At 38.5% G+C, this 25,203-nt stretch overlaps 1 protein-coding gene across 1 annotated transcript in view; it reads right to left on the bottom strand.

Annotated features, from left to right (window-relative positions):
* Positions 1–25,203, bottom strand: part of LOC106089638 (dopamine D2-like receptor) — a 189,521-nt gene that overhangs the window by 38,076 nt on the left and 126,242 nt on the right. Inside the window, exons 4-5 of the mRNA XM_013255555.2 lie at positions 5,358–5,467; positions 1,049–1,301 (exon numbers count right to left, since the gene is read on the bottom strand). Of these exons, the coding sequence (XP_013111009.2) occupies positions 1,049–1,301; positions 5,358–5,467 (363 nt within the window). The remainder of the gene's footprint in view (positions 1–1,048; positions 1,302–5,357; positions 5,468–25,203) is intronic.

Here is a 25,203-nt window from a genome sequence, read left to right as displayed (position 1 = left end):
GAGATTTGAGTTATGTTTTACTTCCAACACCCATGCGAAATATGATCCAAATCGGTCTATAACCTGATATAGCACCCGATTTGCCTGAACTTACGAAGATGGTGTTTTTTATGACGCATTTTTATGTTGTTAAGAGAGTATTCCTCTCCGCGATAATGGCTTTATTCAAAAGAAGTAAAGACAGTACTTAGGCCATTGCTGTACTGGCCTATTTTCCACGGGTCTGCTGAATTTCATACAGGATTTATTCTGCGTGTTTTTATACCCTAAACCACCACTGTGGTACAGGGTATTATAACTTTGTGCATTTGTTTGCAACGCTAAGAAGGATCTAGACCCATCGATAAGTATACCGATCGGCTTAGAATCACTTCCCAATTCGATAAAGAAGATAAAGAATAGTACTTATTCTCTGTGGTGTAGGGTATAATATAGTCGGCCCCTCCAGACTTTTGCCTTTCCTTGCTGGTTCAGTTTGCTCTTGTATTTTCTTAACTAAGCCTTATACATACCAATGTTTCAGTCCTGCAATGTTTCAGTCTTGTGGTGCTACTTATTCCCACTTTCTCTGTTTCCTTTCCACTGTGCTGAATATCTATTGCCATGGCATATTCCTACTTGGAATAGTATAGAATGGCATCTGGTTTTAAACCTGACCTTTACTATATACACATAATATTTTTTTTTTTTTTTTTTGAAACCACAAAAAAATAGAATCTATACACATATTTCCTATCGCATTGTAAAGGTAAATATTTATGATATTTAGTAATACCCCCTAAGGCAAATACTGCAATGTTTACAGCACAACAGCAAACATCCTCCAGTGAATCTATTCGTACATAGCAATTGTCTATTCTAATCATTTTTCAATGCAACCTTCATATGAATACGAAAAAATGTATTTACATACTAAGCATTACCAATACAACCAAATGTGAGAGCTCAAAATGATGTGCAGGATGTGTAGATATACATACAGAAACTATTTACATGGGATGCTTGGATGGCTGATGAATGCTTGTGGGTGAACATTTTGATAACTTACCGAAAATATGTGCCAATATAAAAAGACCATCATTATGCATGGTATATAGAATGAACTTAACGATGAGTAGACTATGAAGTCATCATTGTAGAATATACAGACTGTGGGATCACGATCCGGCGTATGATTGAGACCTAAGACTATGGGAAAACCGATGGCGGCTGATATGGCCCACACAAGGACAATGGTTAAACAGACACGTCGACTGTTCCGATGCTTGGCATATTTTATTGGTTGTGTCACAGCGATATATCTATGGAAATACATGGAAGAAAAGAAGAACAAAAGAAAATAAAGCACATGAGAATTGAATTTTAAGATTAACGCCTTATTCACAAAACTTAATGAAGCCTAAAAATAGATTTATTTGAAAAAAAAAAAAATGTATTTCAAATCTACATTTAGTTTGGTGAATACCGGTGGAAAGTCTAGAATACGATTTGTTTTGTTTGTAATGTATGTTATAGTTCAGAAATTTAGTTTTGAAAGCACAATAAGACTAGCTTAGGAAGTAGTCGCAAACTGTTGCAGACTCACACAATTGATAATTCATTGTAAAGTCATAACAGACTAAAGTCTGGATGGTGAATGAAACCCATGACCTCGTAATTCGATTGTTGGTACTAAGCATATTTTCCTTTATTATCAAAAAATGCCATAATATGCCATATGCCAATAGGTTCGCTTGGGTTAGGCTAGAGAGGCAGTGTATTTTCTAAAAGTAGTCACTTAAAGTTTTTTGGTCAATTATGATACCACTGGTGGGTATTAAACCCAAGAAACCCCAACTTGCAATCTAACTTGCAATCCGAACGTGCCTTAGATATACGCTATATAAGAGCCTCACTTATTACCCGATTTCGCTGAAATTTGGAACAGTAAATTGCAAAAGGCCACCCAATATCAGAACGGAATTCCACAGGTCCACATCAGACCATTTTAAAATAAACAACGGTTTTTTCATGGACACTACAAAAATAGACCGATAGGTGCAGCAAAAGACGCCATATTTATGGCGTTCTTTTTACATTTCTCTTCAGTAAGGTTTGCCATTTCATGATGGAAAGATATATGAGCCAACAACGAGTCGATATTATTAAAATTTACTACAGAAATTTTTACTGTGAGAAGTTTGTCCCAGTTCCCTAATAGAATGTTCATGGAAAAATTTGCATTTTTTTAGAAATTCAGTGTCAGTGGCCTCATCGAAAAATCATCTTCAGCGATGAGGCTCACTTCTAGCTGAATGGCTTCGTCAAAAAGCAAAATATAAGTTATTAGTCTAGCGGATGTGAACATGCGCAAGTTATTGGGTTTTTTAAAGCGATCTGGATGGTTCAACGATAGAAACTAGAAGACATCTTCCTTCTTCTGTTCCTGTGGTATCACAATGGTCGAAAACGTCTAAGTGAGTCTGATGGCAGACTGCCACTTAAACCTCATAATTGCATTCTAAAACAAGTAAAAAGTCGTTAAGTTCGGCCGGGCCGAACATTGGATACCCACCACCTCAAAAAATAAAATTTTTTGGCGTGATGATGGAAATCTTAAAACAATTGACTGGTTCCAATTTCATCGAACTTAACTCACTGTTTGAAGTTCCAGCGAAATCAGGTTATAAATGCAGCTTTTATGGGCTCGAGACCTTAATCGGCACATCGGTCTATATGGCAGCGATATCTGAATATAGATCAATCTGAACCATATTTGAGTCGGATATCGGGAGCCTTTAATCAACCCACTATTCAAATTTCAGCGAAATCTTATAATAATCGCGGCTTATATGGGCTCAAGACCCTTTATCGGCAAATCGGTCCATATGGTAGCTATATCTAAATGTGGTCCAATCTGAACCATATTTGAGTCGGATGCCGGGAGGCTTAAAACAACTCACTGTTTCTAATTTCATCGAGATCGCTATAATAAATCCGCCTGTTACGGGGTTAAGACCCTAAACCGAATATCGGTCTCTATGGCAGCTATATCTCAAATAGACTAATGTGGAACATATTCGGGACAAATGTTAAAAGTCGTGATTGAACTCACTGTTCCAATTATCAGCGAAATCGGGTAATAAATGCTCCTATTATAGGCCTAAAACCCAAAATCGGCAGATCGGTCTATATGGCAACTATATCCGAATGTGTTCCGATCTGGACCATTTTTGGTTCGGATGTCGAAGTTTTCTGTACCGAATTTCAACAATATCGGCTAATAAATGCGCCTGTTATGAGCTTAGAACCCTAACTCGGCATGTCGGTCTATATATCAGCTACATGTAAATATGGCCCGATATGAGCAATATTCGGGCCGGATGTCGGGATCCCTAGTTCAACTCACTGCTCCAAATTTCAGCGAAATCGGACAAAAAAAGGTGGCGTTTACGGTCTTAAGATCCTAAATTGCCAGATCGGTCTATATGTCAATTATACCCAATTTTAGCCCGATTTGGCTCCGTCAAGAACTTAACCTGCGTATAGAAGAAGTACAAGTCTGTGCAAAACTTGAACTCAATATCTTAATTTTTAAAGATTGTAGCGTGATTAAAACTGATGGACACACGGACGGACAAACACACAGATGTTGGAACATTAAATAGAACGTCTCGTGCAAAACTTTGTAAAGATCGGACGAAAAATTATGGCAATTAGAGACTAAAAATATCATATCGGATGAAAGAGATATTGGGTTGCCCAAAAAGTAATTGCGGATTTTTCATATAGTCGGCGTTGACAAATTTTTTCACCGCTTGTGACTCTGTAACTGCATTCTTTCTTCTGTCAGTTATCAGCTGTTACTTTTAGCTTGCTTTAGAAATAAAGTGTAAAAAAGTATATTTGATTAAAGTTCATTCTAAGTTTTATTAAAAATGCATTTACTTTCTTTTAAAAAATCCGCAATTACTTTTTGGGCAACCCAATATATGGGAGTTATATGTAAAACTGAACCGATTTCGATAAAATTATGCACACGTGTTGGAACATTTAATAGAACGTCTAGCAAAAACATTTGTAAAGATTGAACTAAAAGTATGGCTACTAGAGCTTAACAATGCCATATGGGATGAAACATATATATGGGAGCTATGTGTAAAACTGAACCGATTTTGATAAAATTGTGCAAAAATGTTGGACCAAAGTTATGGCTACTAGAGCCTAAAAATGCCATATCGGATTAAACATACATATGGGAGCTATATCTCAAACTGAACCGATTTTGTCCAAAATCAATAGTCCTTGAACCAAAAAAGTGGCTTGTGCAAAATCTTACCACAATCGAACAACAAATGCGACGTGTACTTTGTTCACAAGAATATCAAATATCGAAAGAACAGGAAATACATTTTGAAGTCGAGAGGCGCGGATTAGGATTTTATTTTTTATGCAAATTCTTCAGAGAAACTTCTTAGAATTTTTGAATTAGATTAGATTTTTTGAAGAAAAAAAAATTGGCCCGGCCTTCTATATATACTTTATCGTCATGACATTTTATGTCGATCTGGCCATGCCCATCCGTCTGTCTTTGGCAAGCACGTTAAGTAAGGCTAGGCACTTAAATTTTGCACAAATACTTCCTACAAGTGTAGGTCGGTTGTGATTGTAAAGGGCCACATTGGTCCATATTTAGATATAGTTCCCATATAAACCGATCTCGGTACCTAATAACTGTATCAAGAATGATCCAAATCGGTGCTTACGTAACCTAATACAACTGCCATATAAACCAATCTCGTAGTTTGACTTTTTAGCCTCTAGAGGAAGCAATTCTCATTCTTAATAACTGTGTTTAGTATGATCCGAATCGGTCCATAACCTGATATTGCTCCCATATAAACCGATCTCCCGATTGTATTTCTTGACCCTCTAGAGTGCGTACTTCTTATCCGATTTGCCTGAAATTGTTTCTGCTATAGCCTCCAACATACGTATCAAATATGGTTCGAATCAGTCCAAAACCAGATAAAGCTCCCTCTAGAGGGCGTAATTCTTAGCCGATTCGGGCGTAATTCTTATCTGAAATGCACTATGGCATCTACTCTGGTCTCCAACATCCAATGCGAATAAGACCCGAATCGGTTCATAACCTGACATAGCAATTCGTTATCCCTTGAGTCTCAATAAAAAGCTAATGGGCAAAGAACTTGAAAAATGCGATTCATGGTGGAGGGCATATAAGTTTCGGCCCGGTCGAACTTGGCATGCATTTACTTATTTGTGACTAATGTACAATTTAAATCCCTTTCACTTGCATTGTATTAAATTATTTTATATTGAAATATATGATAGGAAATGAAAATGAAATACTTTACCTGTCTACTGATATTGCAACTAAATTAAAAATCGATGAGGTGGAACATATCACATCCATTGCTATATAAAAATCACACACAACAAATGGTAAGCCCCATGATCTGTTTACCTGTAAATAAAACAAAAATGGGAAAAACCATTGCATTATCAAAATGTTTATATGGCAATAAAAATAAATTACAAATGTGGTGTGAGCTGTGAAAACTGCCTATGAAACGAATTTGTATGTAATGATGTGCAAATGTTTATATACGAGCATCGATTATATGAAAGAGAAAACCCCATTATATAAAAATTAAAGTATTGGGCTTTGTTTGCTTGTATTTTAAGCTACGTTCAGATTAGTCGAATATTTGACCCAATTTGTTTTTAAAATTTTTGTCAAAAATATGTAAAATTCGTACATTCTTGATTTTGTATTCATGTTAGACACATTAAAATGACATATAAAAAGTTATTTTCCCACAAATATTCCATTGAGTAACAGCAGGCAAACTTTTCACATATCCATAACCACTGTCCGATGTTTGGTGGTCTTGCACGTATCCTCTAGGCAAACGACATGTAAAGGGTGATTTTTTTGAGGTTAGGATTTTCATGCATTAGTATTTGACAGATCACGTGGGATTTCAGACATGGTGTCAAAGAGAAAGATGCTCAGTATGCTTTGACATTTCATCATGAATAGACTTACTAACGAGCAACGCTTGCAAATCATTGAATTTTATTACCAAAATCAGTGTTCGGTTCGAAATGTGTTCATTCACCGTAACGTTGCGTCCAACAGCATCTTTGAAAAAATACGGTCCAATGATTCCACCAGCGTACAAACCACACCAAACAGTGCATTTTTCGGGATACATGGGCAGTTCTTGAACGGCTTCTGGTTGCTCTTCACTCCAAATGCGGCAATTTTGCTTATTTACGTAGCCATTCAACCAGAAATGAGCCTCATCGCTGAACGGTGAATGAACACATTTCGAACCGAACACTGATTTTGGTAATAAAATTCAATGATTTGCAAGCGTTGCTCGTTAGTAAGTCTATTCATGATGAAATGTCAAAACATACTGAGCATCTTTCTCTTTGACACCATGTCTGAAATCCCACGTGATCTGTCAAATACTAATGCATGAAAATCCTAACCTCAAAAAAATCACCCTTTATTTGTTGATGATGAAATAACTCAATAAGCATTAATGCACCGCATTGACGTAGCTAGAAATTTTTCTGGGGGGTGCTACAGCTCAACCAAAACAAAAAACACAACAACAAAAATTAGTTCGGCCGGACTGAACATCGGTTAGGTACCACCTTGGGTATATATAAACAACATTTCGCTTAAATCCTGCACTGGGTGACTATAAGCATGATAGGCTCCGCGGCACCGACTTAAAGACAAGAAGAGTTATCGGCGCCTTTAAACAACCAAATGCAAATTTTTGCAAATTTTGCCCATGAACATTCCACTAAGGAACAGGGGCATTTAAACAACCATTCGGCATAAATCTCTTGGTGGTCGGTCCTATGGACCTGAACGGGCTTTTGAGCTTGACGAGGACCGCTATCTCTATATTCGTGCGGGGTAATTTAGAAATTTTTTGCCAAATCGGATGAAAATTGAGGCTTCCAGGCGCTCAAGAAGTCAAATCGGGAGATCGCTTGATATGGGAGCTATATCAGGTTATAAACCGATTTGGACCGCACTTGACACAGTTGTTGAAAGTCATAATGGAACACCACATACAAAATTTAAGCCAAATCGGACAAAAATTGTGGCTTCCATGGGCTCAAGAAGTCAAATCGGAAGATCGGCTTATATGGGAGCTATATCAGATTATAGACCGATTTGGACCGCACTTGACACAGTTGTTGAAAGTCATAACGGAACACCACATACAAAATTTTAGCTAAATCGGGCAATAATTTATGGCTTCCATGGGCTCAATAAGTCAAATCGGGAGATCGGTTTATATGGGAGCTAACTTAGGTTATAGACCGATTTCGAGCGCACTAACCACAGTTATTGGAAATCATAACGGAACACCACTGTGGCGGCTAGCAGAGAAACCCTCAAAAATAGAACGCACCACAATTATTTTTTATAAAAAGGAACTATTTTAATGTTTATTTTACGAAGTTTAAAAGATGACTGAAAAAATTTCAAATGTGATGTCACATATATAAGACAAAAAATCAAGGCCTCCTTGGTTACAATAAGCAAAAGAAAATAACAAAATTAACATGAACAGAACAGAATAAAAAGAAAACAATTAAAGGTAAAAGTCATAGCCTACTTAAAAATAAAATGTACAATTTCATGTATTGGAGTTTAAAGTAAATTATGCAACAGGCAATGCCAACTATGTTAAGAAATACTTTGGTAATTGAGGAGTCACCACACCACATACAAAATTTTAGCCAAATCGGGCAAAAATTGTGGCTTCCACGGGCTCAATAAGTCAAATCGGGTGATCGGTTTATATGGGAGCTATACCAGGTTATTGACCGATTTGGACCACACTAAGCGCAGTTGTTGGAAGTCATAACAAAACACTATGTGCAAAATTTTAGTCAAATCGGACAAAAATTGTGGCTCCCATGGGCTGAAGAAGTTAGATCGGGAGATCGGTTTATATGGGAGCTATATCCAAATCTGAACCAATTTGGCCCATTGGCAATCCCCAGCGACCTACATCAATACTAAGTATCTGTGCAAAATTTCAAGCGGCTAGCTCTACGCCTTCGACCGTTATCGTGATTTTGACAGACGAACGGACGGACATGGCTAGTTCGAATCAGAATGTCGAGACGATCAAGAATATATATACTTAATAGGGTCCTAAATCAATATTTCAAGGTGTAACAAACAGAATGACTAGATTAGTATACCCCCATCCTATGGTGGTGGGTATAAAAATACATCTTTTTTTAAAGTTGGTGTTTATACCCTAGCCCGACAAGGCAAGTCATGCGACACCAAAGGCCTAAAGGCCGATAAACCACACGTCCTTTCTACTGAAAACCATGGAACGCATTGTGGATACCATTATAAAGAGTGGGACATCCAGCGAACTGCTTAAATACAAACAGCATACCTATGTGAACAGAAGGTGGAGACTGCCCTGCACGCATAAAACAGAAAAATCCTTAAATGCCAAGATGGTGTTAAATAATGTGTGACACATTGATCCAATCTATAGACCAGTTCAGGGTAGACCCAGTCCTTAGAGACTGGATAAACTATATGCGTAAGAACAGCTGGATAAATTGCGGGCCCCATGACATAAATAAAGGGTGATTTTTTTGAGGTTAGGATTTTCATGCATTGGTATTTGACAGATCACGTGGGATTTCAAACATGGTGTCAAAGAGAAAGATGCTCAGTATGCTTTGACATTTCATCATGAATAGACTTACTAACGAGCAACGCTTGCAAATCATTGAATTTTATTACCAAAATCAGTGTTCGGTTCGAAATGTGTTCAAATTTTGACAAATCTTGTTCAGCGATGAGGCTCATTTCTGGTTGAATGGCTACGTAAATAAGCAAAATTGCCGCATTTGGAGTGAAGAGCAACCAGAAGCCGTTCAAGAACTGCCCATGCATCCCGAAAAATGCACTGTTTGGTGTGGTTTGTACGCTGGTGGAATCATTGGACCGTATTTTTTCAAAGATGCTGTTGGACGCAACGTTACGGTGAATGAACACATTTCGAACCGAACACTGATTTTGGTAATAAAATTCAATGATTTGCAAGCGTTGCTCGTTAGTAAGTCTATTCATGATGAAATGTCAAAGCATACTGAGCATCTTTCTCTTTGACACCATGTCTGAAATCCCACGTGATCTGTCAAATACTAATGCATGAAAATCCTAACCTCAAAAAAATCACCCTTTATAAGGAAGAAAGTGGCACAGGGCACGCCACAGCAGGGCATTTTATTGCCACTCTTTTGGGTGACGACCATAAATAGCCTATTACGGATGCTGATGACTGAGGAGGTAAGGATCTGAACCAGCAATGTAGAATGGCCGAAAGGTTCTTACAAATGGCATATGACTGGGCTAGACCCAGGGGTCTCAATGTTAACTCAGAGAAGACTGAAGTATGCCTATTCACGAGGAAAACAAATGTGGGCCAATTTGACGCACCACATTTCCTCAACAATGTTCTGGGCATGAAAATGTCCTTGATGTTCTGGGCATGAAAATACAAAGTGATGTCCGTAGGGCTAAACATGTATTCGAAGTGTCGAAATGAGCATTCAAGTGTTTAGGTTTCCTTACACGGCGCAAGAATTACTTCACTCTGTCTGATTTTCTTAACATCTACACCACTTTCATAAGGCCGAAAATGGAGTACAACTCACATGTCTGGATTGGAGCTTCAAAATCATCCCTGGAGCTACTGGACCGTGTACAGAGGAGAGCGATGGCGTTGTTTGAGGATAGTGGGGTATTCAACTCTATTGCCTCCCTTCATCATCTAGGGAGTACTTTCATGGTGTGTGTTCGTCTGATATTCGTCTTCTTATTCCTGGTGTAAGGAGGTATGTCAGGGATACTAGACATTCCAGGAACTCACACCCGTTTGTGATTGATTGGCCAGCGGACCGCACAATGCATTATAGAGAGAATTCTTATTTCGCCAGAACCGTTCGTATGTGGAATCGACTTCCGGCTAATGTTTTTCCCACCCACTTTGACATACAAAGATTTAAGACAAATGTCAATAAGCATTACATCCTTTTCCCCCCCTCCAATTCCTAATTTCCTCTCGTCAACGCAATGCACTGCATTCATAGGGGACACCGCCTGCGTGTTAGCTGACAAAAAAAACGATTTCGTATTTCCGTCAAATATTTAGGAGTGATCTTGGAAAGGAAACTTAATTGGAAGTGTCACATTCAGAAGCGTATTGAGAATGCTCATAGATGTTTGGTACCATGTAGAAAGGCCGTAGGCTCGAAATGGGGCCTGAATCCGAGGATAGTCCACTGGCTCTACAGGAGCGTGATTGGACCAATATTTATTTGCCCCTCAGTAGTTTGGTGGACTGCGATGGAGAAAAAATGCAACGCAAGGATAACGCAACAGGTTCAGAGAACATGTTGTCTTGGCATAGGTGGATCGATGAGGACCGCGCCCACTAGTGCACTGGAGACTATTCTAGATAACCGACCCATTAACATACAGATTAGGTGTGCTGCAGCCACTGCGGCTATGAGACTTAAGGCGATGGGAAAATGGACTGAGGATGGGAGCAGCCCATAACATCGGGGTATAATCGAGGCGAAGATAGGAATCCTGGAAGGAATGGAAGAGGTTTCCGATCGGATACCTGAGGCGACACTTGAGGTCAAGTGCTAGGCACTGCTGCCAGCGGCACAGTCTTAGATTGACGGAACGCTGCCATCTGGAAAATCATGTTACACGGATCAAACCTAGTGGACAGAGTCGGCCTAGGGGTCTGCATTGAGAACCCAGGGACTGAGATCTTTTTTAGACTGCCTGACCATAATTCGGTCCTGCAGGCGGAGATCCGGGCGATCACCGAATGCGTGAAGTTGTGTGGTGCTATTGTGAGGACGTCGAGTGCAAACATCTTTACGGACAGTAAAATGGCCATAAGGGCAATAACAACCATGAGGGTAAGATAAACAAGTAAAAGCGTGCTAAGTTCGGCCAGGCAGAATCTTATATACCATCCACCATGGATGACGTCTGTCTAGTTCTTTTCCCGGTATCTCTTTTTAGGCAAACATATGATAAAAGAAAACAAGTTGTAGTCCGATTCGGACCATAAATGAATGCTGAACATTGTGGAAGTCATTATGTAATATTTCTGTTCATTCGGATAAGAATTGCACTTTGTAGGGGCTTAAGAAGCAAAATCGGGAGATCGGTTTATATGGGAGTTGTATCAAGCTATTGATCGATTCAGACCATATTAGACACGTATGTAAAAGATCATGAGAGAAGTCGTTGTACAAAATGTCTTCCAAATCGAATGAGAATAGCGGCCTCTAGAGGCTCAAGAAGTCAAGATTCAAGCTCGGTTTATATGGCAGCTAAAGGGTGATTTTTTTTAGGTTAGGATTTTCATGCATTAGTATTTGACAGATCACGTGGGATTTCAGACATGGTGTCAAAGAGAAAGATGCTCAGTATGCTTTGACATTTCATCATGAATAGACTTACTAACGAGCAACGCTTGCAAATCATTGAATTTTATTACCAAAATCAGTGTTCGGTTCGAAATGTGTTCAAATTTTGACAAATTTTGTTCAGCGATGAGGCTCATTTCTGGTTGAATGGCTACGTAAATAAGCAAAATTGCCGCATTTGGAGTGAAGAGCAACCAGAAGCCGTTCAAGAACTGCCCATGCATCCCGAAAAATGTACTGTTTGGTGTGGTTTGTACGCTGGTGGAATCATTGGACCGTATTTTTTCAAAGATGCTGTTGGACGCAACGTTACGGTGAATGAACACATTTCGAACCGATCTGTCAAATACTAATGCATGAAAATCCTAACCTCAAAAAAATCACCCTTTATATCAGGTTATAGACCGATTTGAATCATACCTAACACAGTTGTTGAAACTGATACCAAAATTCCACGTGCAAAATTTCAGTCAAATCGGATGAGAATTGCGCCCGCTGGAGGCTCAATAAGTCAAGACCCAAGGTCGGTTTATATGGCAGCTATATCAAAACATGGACCTATTTGGCCCTTTTACAATCCCAACCGACCTTCACCAATAAAAAGTATTTGTGCAAAATTTCAAGCGGCTAGCTTTACTCCTCCGAAAGTTAGCGTGCTTTCAACAGACAGACGGACGAACGGAGGGACGGACGACGGACGGACAGACGGACGGACATGGCTAGATCGACGTAAAATGACATGGCGATCAAGAATATATATATTGGTTGCCCAAAAAGTAATTGCGGATTTTTCATATAGTCGGCGTTGACAAATTTTTTCACAGCTTGTGACTCCGTAATTGCATTCTTTCTTCTGTCAGTTATCAGCAGTTATAGCTTGCTTTAGAAAAATGCATTTACTTTCTTTTAAAAAATCCGCAATTACTTTTTGGGCAACCCAATACGTTATGGGGTTCCAGGCACATATTTCGAGGTGTTACAAACAGAATGACGAAATTAGTATACCCCCATTCTTTGGTGGTGGGTATAAAAACAGTCTTGCAGTGTAAAAAGGAGATTAACGCCCTCTCTGATGATGGCACAATCCGTATCGTTTGGGTGCCTGGCCATAACGGGGTAAGGAGTACTGAAAGGTCAGACGGTTTGGCAGTGAAGGCCTGAGATCGATAGACTTGATTAACCCGAAGCCTTTCGGGTCGACGCAGTTCGATTTAAGGGCATGGGCTATAATCTGCGGAACAGCGAAACAGTCGGTAGGACGGCGAAAATCCTATGGAGGGATCCGAATGGTGAGAGGGCGAGGCTATTACTGAAAGGAAGTAAGAAGGAGGTCAGTATAGCTTTTGGTGTCATAACGGGACACATAGGACTACGAGCTCACTTATGCAAAATCAGTGCGGCAAGTGAGAGCATGTAGAGGAAATGTAGGGAATGTGATGAGACGTTGGAGCATTTCCTTTGCCATTGCCTGGCTTTCGAGGCTACTAGATACCGGTACTTAGGGACGCGATACCAGAAGGGGAGCAGTATGCAAACAATTAAGGATTTTGTAAGTAGCACGGAATTCCAAACTCAAGATTTTCTTTTTCGAGGTTACTTTTTAGTTTTTAGAGCTCACAACAAGCCAATTACAGGCTTTGGTGAATGTCCATAGTGGCTTGGGGCGGATTTATATCTACACCCTCTTTTCAACCTTAGCTAACCTAAGCCGAATATTCTAAAATAAGTTTAAAATGATTAATGTCATGTGACTCTGATATGCTCAACAAAAGAATGTATTGAAAATCCACAAAATTTCCATTATTTTGTCTGCCAAATCTCTACAAACCTACTTCACAAATTTAAGTCTTCAATTCAATGCTTAAACCCCGTTTACACTGCTCATTAAATCCGTATTTAAGGCTCTCGTCAGCAGATTTTATAAAGGGAAAACAGATAATAGAGCCATTGAATACGAATTTAAAGAGCAGTGTTAACGTGGTTTAATATTCGATGATATTTACTTCACAAAAATTTTTTTCTCAGAGTTTTGCCATGTCTACATTGACTCGTTTTGAATCCCACCGTTTACACTAGTTGATGTCTTGCACCTTTTCACACTCCAACATAAATGTTTGGATGCACTATTGTCAAGATTTATTTTTTCTTCTTTTATCTGTAGAATTTTGTTGACTTTAATCATTTTTTTTTGGAAAATTTTCAATTGCAATTTTTTGACATTATGCAGAGCTGTGTTTATTTAGCACAATTAAGGCATGCTTTGAATGACTCGTTCTTGTAGCAAACGAGTCATTTTGCCCTTATAAATTGTTAAGGAAAAACGAGTCGTTTTCAGAGCATTATAAAGGCAAAACGAGTCGTTGGCTCAAAACAGCTTTGCTCTTTACTTTACTCATAGTACTTTTTTCTGTGCATGTTAGGTATCCGAAGTTCGACATGGCCGCACTCAATGCATTTTTACTTGGTTTGTTTAATTTTCAAAGCCCCACGAAGTGCGGTTGCACTTGGTCATTTGATTTCATTGTCATTTGAATTCAACACTTTATGGTTTTGCTTTCTCTTTGCATGGTGTTTGTTTATTATACGTGACATTTTGCAGAAACTGTTCTGCTCGAAAAAAAAAAAATTCAAACTATTTTTGAAAAGCCACAACAATCCCCCATTAAATATTTTTTTATCTTTTTGCCACTTTCCAACTAAGATGTATCATATAAAATTTCATTAGAACCATTATATTTGCTTGTTACTATATGTTATAAAAAAAATTTCATAAAACAAAAATGAATTTTCATCAGCTTGATGGAAGCCTTATGAAATTTCGAAACTGCAGCTGTGCTGAATGGCTTCAAATGCCACTGATCCGTAGTAGCATAAGTGACAGTAGCAGCTGCTCTTTGGGTAAAAAAAAGATGAAAGTACAAAAATACTGTCTTGCCAACATGAGATGAAATCTTAATGATGTTTTTATCACTTGCTTCACACGATTTTTTTCTGTTTGGTCTTTGCCTGTTATAAGATTAAGTTTTTTTTTTTTCGGCATGATGACATCTTTGCACGTCGTGTGGGTATTATCATTTCGCGTGTGATGTACCAACACCATCTTGCATTCTCATTCTTTAAAATAATGTCAAGTGTCGAAAAAATAAATCTCTTTTGGAACATAACACCATGCACGCATCACCAAAAGATCTGATTTTCATTCACACGTCGGATTATTAATGTTTGCATAGGGTTATTTAATTAGGTGTTGAACTAAAACGAGGACCTTGCTTACTTCTTCATATAAAATCTGGACAAAAAAAAAAAAATCGTCGAAATTGAATTTTTATTCAATTTGTTCCACTTATATTAACTTTGGCATTGAAAATATCTATCTATTGGGTTGCCCAAAAAGTAATTGCGGATTTTTTAAAAGAAAGTAAATGCATTTTTAATAAAACTTAGAATGAACTTTAATGAAATATACTTTTTTTACACTTTTTTTCTAAAGCAAGCTAAAAGTAACAGCTGATAACTGACAGAAGAAATAATGTAATTACAGAGTCACAAGCTGTGAAAAAATTTGTCAACGCCGACTATATGAAAAATCCACAATTACTTTTTGGGCAACCCAATATATATATAAAAATGAATTTGTGTTTGTTTGTGGGTTTGTAAATTTGTTTGTTCCGTATAGACTCAAAAACGGCTAAACCGATTTCTTCCAAATTTTCACAGATTGTGTAGGTTGGTCTGGAAGGAAACAAAGGCTATATTATCTTTGATATCGGAAGGGAGGCGGACCCTCCCCCTTACCCCAAAAGTACAACCGTAAAATAAAAGTGGAGCGATCGGGACAATATGAGATTGAAATGAAAGCTATTCAAGAGTAGAGTACGAATTTCGTAATAAAAGTTGGGTCCAATTACCTCAGGGGGCCGCCCCACCCCCAAAACAACCCTTTAAAATATGTTTATTTGACGATCAAAGGACTCAAATGAAAGGTTTTCGAAAGTAGATTACGAATATGGTAAGGAAGAAGAAATATGCTTTATAATTTGTTGATATCGGAAGGGGGCGGACCCTCCCCATTACCGCAAAAAAATCACCGAAAATCAAAAGTGGACCGATAAGGACAATATGGGTATCAAATTAAAGGTATCGAGGAGTAGAATACGACGGTATTCAAAATTGGGTCCAAGTACCCAGGAAGTCGCCCCAACCCCAAAATGTCTAAAAACAGACAAATTGGTCGTCCATATCAATATGGGGCTTAAATGAGAGGTATTCGGGAGTATATTACGAATCTGGCATACAAAATCAGATCGAAGTGTAGGGGGTCACCCCACTCCCCAAAAACTCCCCAAATGGGCATATAACTCATCATGACTATATGGGACTCGTTTTGTTTGTTTGTTCCGTAGAATCAAAAAAAGGAAACATAGGCTATATAATTTTTAGATATCGGATGCTGGCTGGCCCTCCCCTTACACCAAAAACGCCACCCAAAACCAAAAGGTATTGGAGACTAGAAAATGAAAATCATATTAAATTTTGGGTCCAAATACCCAGCGGGCCCCCCCAACCCCAAAACTCCTCTAAACAGATATATTCGAAGTTCATGTCAATATGGGACTCCAGTGAAAAGTATAAGGCAGTAGATTAGATGGCATAAAACATTAGGTCCAAGTAATGGGAGGTCGCCCACCCCCAAATACCCCCAAATGGGCATATTAGCCGACCATGGCTATATGGGACTCAAATGAAAGGTATTAGGGAGTAGATTACAAATATAACATTGAAATTTACGTTCAAGTCTAGGTGGCGTTTTTCCACCTAAAGATACGACAAATGGGTTATTTGACCAATGGGTGAGAGTAGAAAACGAATTTGATATCCAATTTTGGAGCTAATCCTCCCCTAAACTAAACTTCGTTTCCGTTTGGAATAAAGAACTAATTTGACATCTATTTTCAGTGCAAAGTGCCGGTGGCCGCCCCAGCCCCAAGATATCCTCCAAACGGTTCATAAAGGGTGATTTTTTTGAGGTTAGGATTTTCATGCATTAGTATTTGACAGATCACGTGGGATTTCAGACATGGTGTCAAAGAGAAAGATGCTCAGTATGCTTTGACATTTCATCATGAATAGACTTACTAACGAGCAACGCTTGCAAATCATTGAATTTTATTACCAAAATCAGTGTTCGGTTCGAAATGTGTTCATTCACCGTAACGTTGCGTCCAACAGCATCTTTGAAAAAATACGGTCCAATGATTCCACCAGCGTACAAACCACACCAAACAGTGCATTTTTCGGGATGCATGGGCAGTTCTTGAACGGCTTCTGGTTGCTCTTCACTCCAAATGCGGCAATTTTGCTTATTTACGTAGCCATTCAACCAGAAATGAGCCTCATCGCTGAACAAAATTTGTCAAAATTTGAACACATTTCGAACCGAACACTGATTTTGGTAATAAAATTCAATGATTTGCAAGCGTTGCTCGTTAGTAAGTCTATTCATGATGAAATGTCAAAGCATACTGAGCATCTTTCTCTTTGACACCATGTCTGAAATCTGATCTGTCAAATACTAATGCATGAAAATCCTAACCTCAAAAAAATCACCCTTTATTTACCGGCCATGGCAATATGGGGCTCAAATTAAAGCGATTTGAAAGTGCACCACAAATTTGATATCCATATTTGAAAATGTCTGAGGTGCCATCTCTCCCCTAATTAGAACTTTACCCTAAGGAAGAACATTACCACCTGGAACCAAGAAGGGGCAAATTCTTGCACAAGAATGAGTACTTTCGAATTCAAGTTTAAACTCAATGATAAGGGACCTCTTTTTTGTAGCCGAGTCCGAACGGCGTCCCGACACCTCTTTGGGGAACATTTATTAAATGACCATGCATGGCATTGCACCTCGCAAATGTCGCCAACATTAAGAGGGGATAAACACAGCTTTGTCCGATGTTCTCGACAGGATTGGAATGCGTTAAGCATCATAGGCTGCAATGGCACAATTCAACATCCGCATTCAGGGCGAAGTGTCTCCACATTTAAAAGATATTAAAGAGTTAAAGAAGGCGCAGCGGAGGGGACCCGGTTCGGCTATGTGGTATATATATTCTTGATCGTCTTGACATTCTGAGTCGCTCTGGCCATATCCATCACGATAGCGGTCGAACGCGTAAAACTAGTCACTTGAAATTTGGCACAGACACTAACTATTGATGAATCTCGCTGGAGATTGCAAATGGGCCATATTGGTTCAGATTTGGATATAGCTCCCATATAAACCGATCTCCCAATTTGACTTCTTGAGCCCATGGAAACCCCAATTTTTCTCCGATTTGGCTGAAATTTTGCAAATAGTGTTCCTTTTTGACTTCCAACAACTGTGCCAAGTACGGTCCAAATCGGTCTATAACTTGGTATAGCTCCCATATAAACCAATCTCCCGATTTGACTTGTTGAGCCCTTACTAGCCTTAAATTTTGTCCAATTTGGCTGAAATTGAGCATATTGAGTGTTTTGTTATGACTTCCAAAAACTGTGCCAAGTAAGACCCATATCAATATACTTGTTCGGTTTCTAGCACATTCATTATACCCACCACCGAAGGATTGGGGTATATTAATTTTGTCATTCCGTTTGCAACACATCGAAATATCCATTTCCGACTCTATAAAGTATATATATTCTTGATCAGCGTAAAAATCTAAGACGATCTAGACATGTCCGTCCGTCAGTCCGTTGAAATTAGTGATATTGACCTGAAATTTTGCACAGATTCTTTTTTGTCAATAAGCAGGTTAAGTTCGAAGATGGGCTATATTGGACTATATCTAGATATAGCCCCCATATAGGCCGAGCCTTCGATTAAGGGTCTTAGGCCCATGAATGCCACATTTATTACCCGATTTTGCTAAAATTTGGTACAGTGAGTTGTGGTAGGCCCTTCAACATCCTTCTTCAATTTGGCCTAGATCGGTCCAGATTTGGATATAGCTGCCATATAGACCGATCCTCCGATTTAGGGTCTTAGGCCCATAAAAGCCACATTTATTATCCGATTTTGTTGAAACTTGGGACAGTGAGTTGTGTTAGGCCCTTCCACATCAATCGTCAATTTGGCCCACATCGGTTCAGATTTGGATATAGCTGCCATATAGACCGATCCCCCGATTTAGGGTTTTAGGCCCATAAAAGCCACATTTATAACCCGATTTTGGTGAAATTTGGGACAGTGAGTTGTGTTGGGCCCTTTGACATCCTTCTTCAATTTGGCTCAGATCGGTCCAGATTTTGATATAGCTGCCACATAGACCGATAACTCGATTTAGAGTTTTGGGCCCATAAAATGCGCATTTATTGTCCGATTTCGCCGAAATTTGGAACAGTTCGTTGTGTTATGTTCTTCGATATTTTTCTGAAACTTGAAGAAAATCGGTCCAGATTTGGATATAGCTGCCACATAGACCGATCTCTCGATTTAAGGTTTTGGGCCCATAAAATGCACATTTATTGTCCGATTTCGTCGAAATTTGGGACAGTGCGTTGTGTTTTGCTCTTCGACATTTTTCTGCAACTTGAAGAAAATCTGTCCAGATTTGGATATAGCTACCACGTAGACCGATATCTCGATTTAAAGTCTTTGCCCTATAAAAGGCGCATTTATAATCCGATTTCACTAAACTTTGACATGGTGACTTATATTAGGCTTTTCGACATCCGTGTCGTATATGGTTCAGATCGGCTTATTTTTAGATATAGCTACTAAAAAGACCAATATTTTATTATACACAATTGAACAATATCTTGTTTTTACTGGTGAGACAGAAATTTTGGTATTTAGAAAAAAGTATGCCCTTCAACTAAATTTAGTTTGTATAAATTTGTAGCAGAATCCATGGTGGTGGGTTCCCAAGATTCGGAACGGCTGAATTTAGTACGCTTTTACTTTTTATACCCTATACCATTACTGTGGTACGAGGTATTATAACTTAGTGCAGTTGTTTGTAACACCCAGAAGGAAGAGAGATATACCCATTGATAAGTACACCGAACGACTCAGAATCACTTTCTGATTCGATTTAGCAATGTCCATCTGTCTGTCCGTCTGTCTGTCTGTCCTTCTGTCTGTCCGTCTGTCTGTCCGTCTGTCTGTCCGTCAGTCTGTCCGTCTGACAGTCTGTCTGTCCAAGTTAATTTGTGTACCAACTACTGGTCCCAATTTTCATCCGATCATCTTGAATTTTGGTACAGGCATGTTTTTCTGTCTAGAGGCCAATCCTATCGAAATTGGAAAAAATCGGTTAAAATTTCGATATACTTCCCATATATATGTTCGTCAGATTTGCAGTAATAATACAATCAAATGGTCTTTTGTTAACCGATTTTCTCGAAATTTGGCATGGAAGATTTTCTCTTTACTGTCAACATTTCTAGTGAATTTCATAGAAATGAGGTCAGATTTAGATATAGCTCTCATATATACATATATATAAATGTATGACCCGATTTTCACTCCTAGAGCTACTGCAAAGGCATTTATTGACCAATCTTCCCAAAATTTTCTTCAACGCTTTCGTTGACGACTTCTACAATATCTATAAAGTTTGGTCGAAATCGATTCAGATTAAGATATAGCTCCCATATATATGTTCGCTCAAATTTGAGAAATATTACAATAAAATGCTCATTTGTTACTTGATTCACTCGAAATTAAGCAGAAACTACTTTCTTATTTCTCTTGACATTACTTGTGAATTTCATATATATCGGTTCATAGTTAGATATAGCTGCCATATACGTATACCGCCCGATTTTCACTGATATGGCCACTGCAAGTGCATTTTTGACCAATTATCCCAAAATTTTGTACAACGTTTTCCTCGACGACTATTACAAAATATATGTCAAAATTGGTTTAAATTTAGATATAACTCCCATATATATGTTCGCCCGATTTTGAGAAATATAGCAACAAGGTGGTAATTTGCTAACCGATTCTCTAGTAATATGGTGGGAGAGATTTTCTTATAACTTTCGACAATACTGGTGAATTTTGTAGAAATCGGCCCAGATTTAGATATAGCTATCATATATGTATATTGCCCGATTTTCACTCCAAGAACCACTGTAAGTGCATTTATTTGACTTATCTTGCCAAAATTGCAATTGCACAACGCTTTCCTAGACGACTACCACAATATCAGAGAAGTTTGCTCGAAATCGGTTTACAATTAGATATATAGCTCCCTTGTATATGCTCGTCAGATTTTGGGCAATTTGCCATGATGTTGTCATTTGTGAACCGTAGTTGTTACAGTTTAAACATATTTGCTCGAAATTTGATATGGATTGTTTAATAACCCATCTGAAAATATCCGCCGAGGTCCATCAGAATCGGTTCAGAATTGGATATAGCTCCCACATTGTGCTTATAGGGTAGGTATAGGGTATTATAAAGTCGTCATCGACCATCATTTGCCTTTCCTTACTGGTTTTGATATAAATCTGTTTCCCGATTTGACTTTGGAAGCATTTTTCAGGCTCTTGTTTATGAAAAATTTAGTTTGGTTTTCTTGGAAAAATCTTAAGATTACCATTTTTATAACCCAATGTCAACACTTGATGTGTATGCCAAAAGCATGATGTATGATTGTCTGTGTGCTCATTTCAACCAACAGAAACAACTAATTAAGTTAAGAAAGTTTTTGTGTAAGTTTCGTCCGTGTTTTTTTTTTCGTTTCTTTTTAGCTCTTCGTACTTGGGTTTCTTGATTTTATACGCTTTGCGTGTTTGCTCCAATTTTCATGGCTTTTACACACACAATAGCTCATATTAAAACTGAAACTGAAAGGAGTAACATTTCACCTCCTACTTCTTTGCCATACTCAATGGAAGACTTGTGATGACCTTCTTCTCGAGTAGCTTAACAAGTAACTAACACGCCAAGGTAGAAAGTAAAGTAAATCCTTAACCTAGACCATATGTAAGTGTTGTGTACACATACGGGGCATTCCATGACAAATTGTAGAGCTAAACTTATTTTGTTATTTTTAAACACATCACCATGGGATATAAGAGGGTATATTCAGCTAGTCATTCCGTTTGAAACACATCGAAATATCAATTTCCGACCCTACAAAGAATATATATTTGTGATCGTTGTAAAAGTCTAATATGATTTAACGATGTCCTTGTGTCTGTCTGTCCGTGTGTTTGTCCCTCCGTGTATCCGTCAATTGTAATCACTCAGTCTATAACCAGTAAGGAAAGGCAAAAGTCGGGCGTAACAAATCAGTAACAAAACAGTCCGTGCCAAACTTTGTGCAGATCAGTTGACAATTTTAGCTATCGGTAGATCAGTTGAAAATTGTAGCTACTAGGGCCATTTAAGTGGAAATCGGGCGATGCATATATACGGGAGCTATATCCAAATCTGAACCGATTTGGATGAAAACTTGCACATATGTTAAGATCAGTAAAAAAACAATTCGAGCCAAATTTTGTGCAGATCGGTTGAAAATTGTAGCTACTAGGGCCTTTTAAGCGCAAATCGGTCGATACATATATATGGGATCTATATCTAAATCTGAACCGATTTTGATGAAAACTAGCACTTATATTACAATCAGTAAGAAAACAGTCCGTGCCAAATCTTGTGTAGATCGGTTGAAAATTGTAGCTACTACGGCCATTAAAGTGCATATCGGGCGATGCATATATACGGGAGCTATATCCAAATCTGAACCGATTTGGATGAAATTTTGAGGATATTTTAAAATCAGTAACAAAACAATTCGTGCCAAATTTAGTGCAGATCAGTTGAGAATTGTAGCTACTACGGCCATTTAAGTGCAAATCGGGCGATACATATATATGGGACCTATATCTAAATCTGAACCGATTTTCATAAAATTTTGCAAATATGTTAAAGTCAGTAACAAAACTATTTACGCCAAATTTTGTGCAGATAGGTTGAAAATTTTAGCCTCTACGGCCATTTAAGCGCGAATCGGGCGATACATATATATGGGAGCTATATCTAAATCTGAACCGATTTTCGTAAAATTTTGCAAATATGTTAAAGTCAGTAACAAAACTATTCATGCCAAATTTTGTGCAGATCGTTTGAAAATTGTCGCCTCTACGGCCATTTAAGTGCAAATCGGGCGATACATATATATGGCAGCTATATGCAAATCTGAACCGACTTTTATCAAAATCAATAGCGTTCGTCCTTGGGCCTAAAAATTGAAATGTGCAAAATTTCGTTATGATGGACAACAAATAGGACCTGCAATTTGATTACAAAAATACTTGGACTCACAGACGGACATGGCTAAATCGAATCAGAAAGTGATTCTGATTCTGATCGGAATGCTTATCAATGAGTCTAGCTCTTCTCCTTCTTCTTCCGAGATCTGGCGTTTTTGAAAATAGGGTAAGGGGAGGGTCCGCCCATTAAAGTTTGGATATTGATCTACTTCATTCTTTTGGTTTTGGTGGTGGATTAGAGTTGCCAAACCCTTTGCCCCAAAAGTGGATAACACATTCCTACTCTACTCCCAAAAAGACATTTGAGGTACATATTGCTATAGTCGGTATATATGGTTGGTTCAAGGGTGAGTCGTCCCTGAAACACTTGCCCATAAAACAGATATCAGATTTGAGCCCCTTTTGTGTCATATTCCACAAAAATGTTCAGTTTGAGGGGGCGGCCACCCACGCACTTAGCTCAAATACCTATTTTTATACCCACCACCGACGGATGGCAGTATATTCATTTTGTCATTCCGTTTGCAACACATCGAAATATCCATTTCCGACCCTATAAAGTATATATATTCTTGATCAGCGTAAAAATCTAAGACGATCTAGACATGTCCGTCCGTCTGTCACGCTACAGTCTTCAAAAATAGAGATATTGAGCTGAAACTTTGCACAGACTCCTTTTTTGTCCATAAGCAGGTTACGTTCGAAGATGGGCTAAATCGGACTATATCTTGATATAGCCCCCATATAGACCGATCCTCCAATTTAGGGTCTTAGGCCCATAAAAGCCACTTTTCTTATCCGATTTTGCTGAAATTTCGGACAGTGAGTTGTCTTATGCCCTTCGACATCCTCCGTAAAAATGATTCAGATCGGTTTAGATTTGTATATAGCTGCAATATTGATCGATCCGCCGATTTAGGGTCTTGGGCTCATAAAAGCCACATTTATTATCCGATTTTGCTGAAATTTGGGGCAGTGAGTTGTCTTAGGCCCTTCGACATCCTCAGTTAATTTGGTTCAGATCGGTTCAGATTTGGATATAGATGCCATATAGACCGATCCTCCAATTTAGGGCCTTAGGGCCATAAAAGCCACATTTATTTTCCGATTTTGCTGAAATTTTGGGGCAGTGAGTTATCTTAGGCCCTTTGATATCCTTAGTCAATATGGTTCAGATCGGTCCACATTTGGATATAGCTGCCATATAGACCGATCTCTCGGTTTTAGGTTTTTTGGGGCCATAAAAAGCGCATTTATTGTCCGATGTTGCCGAAATTTGGGACAAAGAGTTAAGTTAAGCCCCTCCACATATTTCTGCAATTTGGTCTAGATCGATCAAGATTTGCATATTGCTGCCATATAGACCGATCGCTCGATTTAAAGTCTTGGCCCCATAAAAGGCGCATTTTTAATCCGATTGCACTGAAATTTGACACAGTGACTTATGTAAGGCTTTTCGACATCCATGTCGTATATGGTTCAGATCGATTTATTTTTAGATATAACTACAAAAAAGGCCAATATTTTGTTATACACAATCAAACAATGACTTGTACTTATTAGTATTTGATCCAAATTGGTTCATATTTCGATACAACTGCTATGTGACATAAGATATAAAATTTTCACCGAATTTTGATGCAAGGTGGTTTACATGGTTCGCCGATTAAGGGCCGATTGAAATTTTGTTGGAATTTTACGCAATTGCTTGTATATAACTTCCGGCCATCCGACCAGCGTATAGTCCGGATCAGACTATATTTAGATATAGCTGCCATATAGACCTATCTTCCAATTTAGAGTCTTAATCCCATAAAAAGAGGATTTGTTGCCTGATTTCGCTAAAACTGTGACTTGTATAAGAATTCTCGGGACCTGAATAGAATATGGTGCAGAAAAGCACCCATTTGCATATTACTATGGATATTATAGTGGAGTTATTATAAAAAAGGTTACCCACTACAAATCCATTGTAGTGGGTATCTAAACTTCGGCATGGTCGTACATGTTTGTAAATACTCCAGAATTAAGAACCAACCAACGAGAAAATAGAAATATTATCATAAAATGTGGCCAATTTGGAGACCACCGTTGCGTAGAAGTTTAGGATGGCTGCCTATGACCCTTAACGCCTGGTTTCAAATCATGGCAAGAACATCAGAAAAAATTTTAGTTATGGCTATCCCCTTCTGATGCTGGTGACATTTGTGAGGTATTCAGCTGTGTAAAGACTTCTCTGCAAAGAGGTGTCGCACTGCGGCACGCCTTTCGGACTCGGCCATAAAGAGGAGGCTCCTTTTTATTGAGCTTAAACTTGAATCGTACAGCACTCATTGATATGTGAAGTTTGCCGCTGTTCCTTAATAGAAGGTTCATGAGCAAAATTCAATTTCCATG

The sequence above is a fragment of the Stomoxys calcitrans genome, chromosome 4 (genome assembly GCF_963082655.1).
Source record: "Stomoxys calcitrans chromosome 4, idStoCalc2.1, whole genome shotgun sequence".
In the NCBI taxonomy this organism is placed as follows: domain Eukaryota; kingdom Metazoa; phylum Arthropoda; class Insecta; order Diptera; family Muscidae; genus Stomoxys; species Stomoxys calcitrans.
Note: the sequence above shows the minus strand (reverse complement) of the source record. Positions and strands in the feature narration are given on the sequence as shown.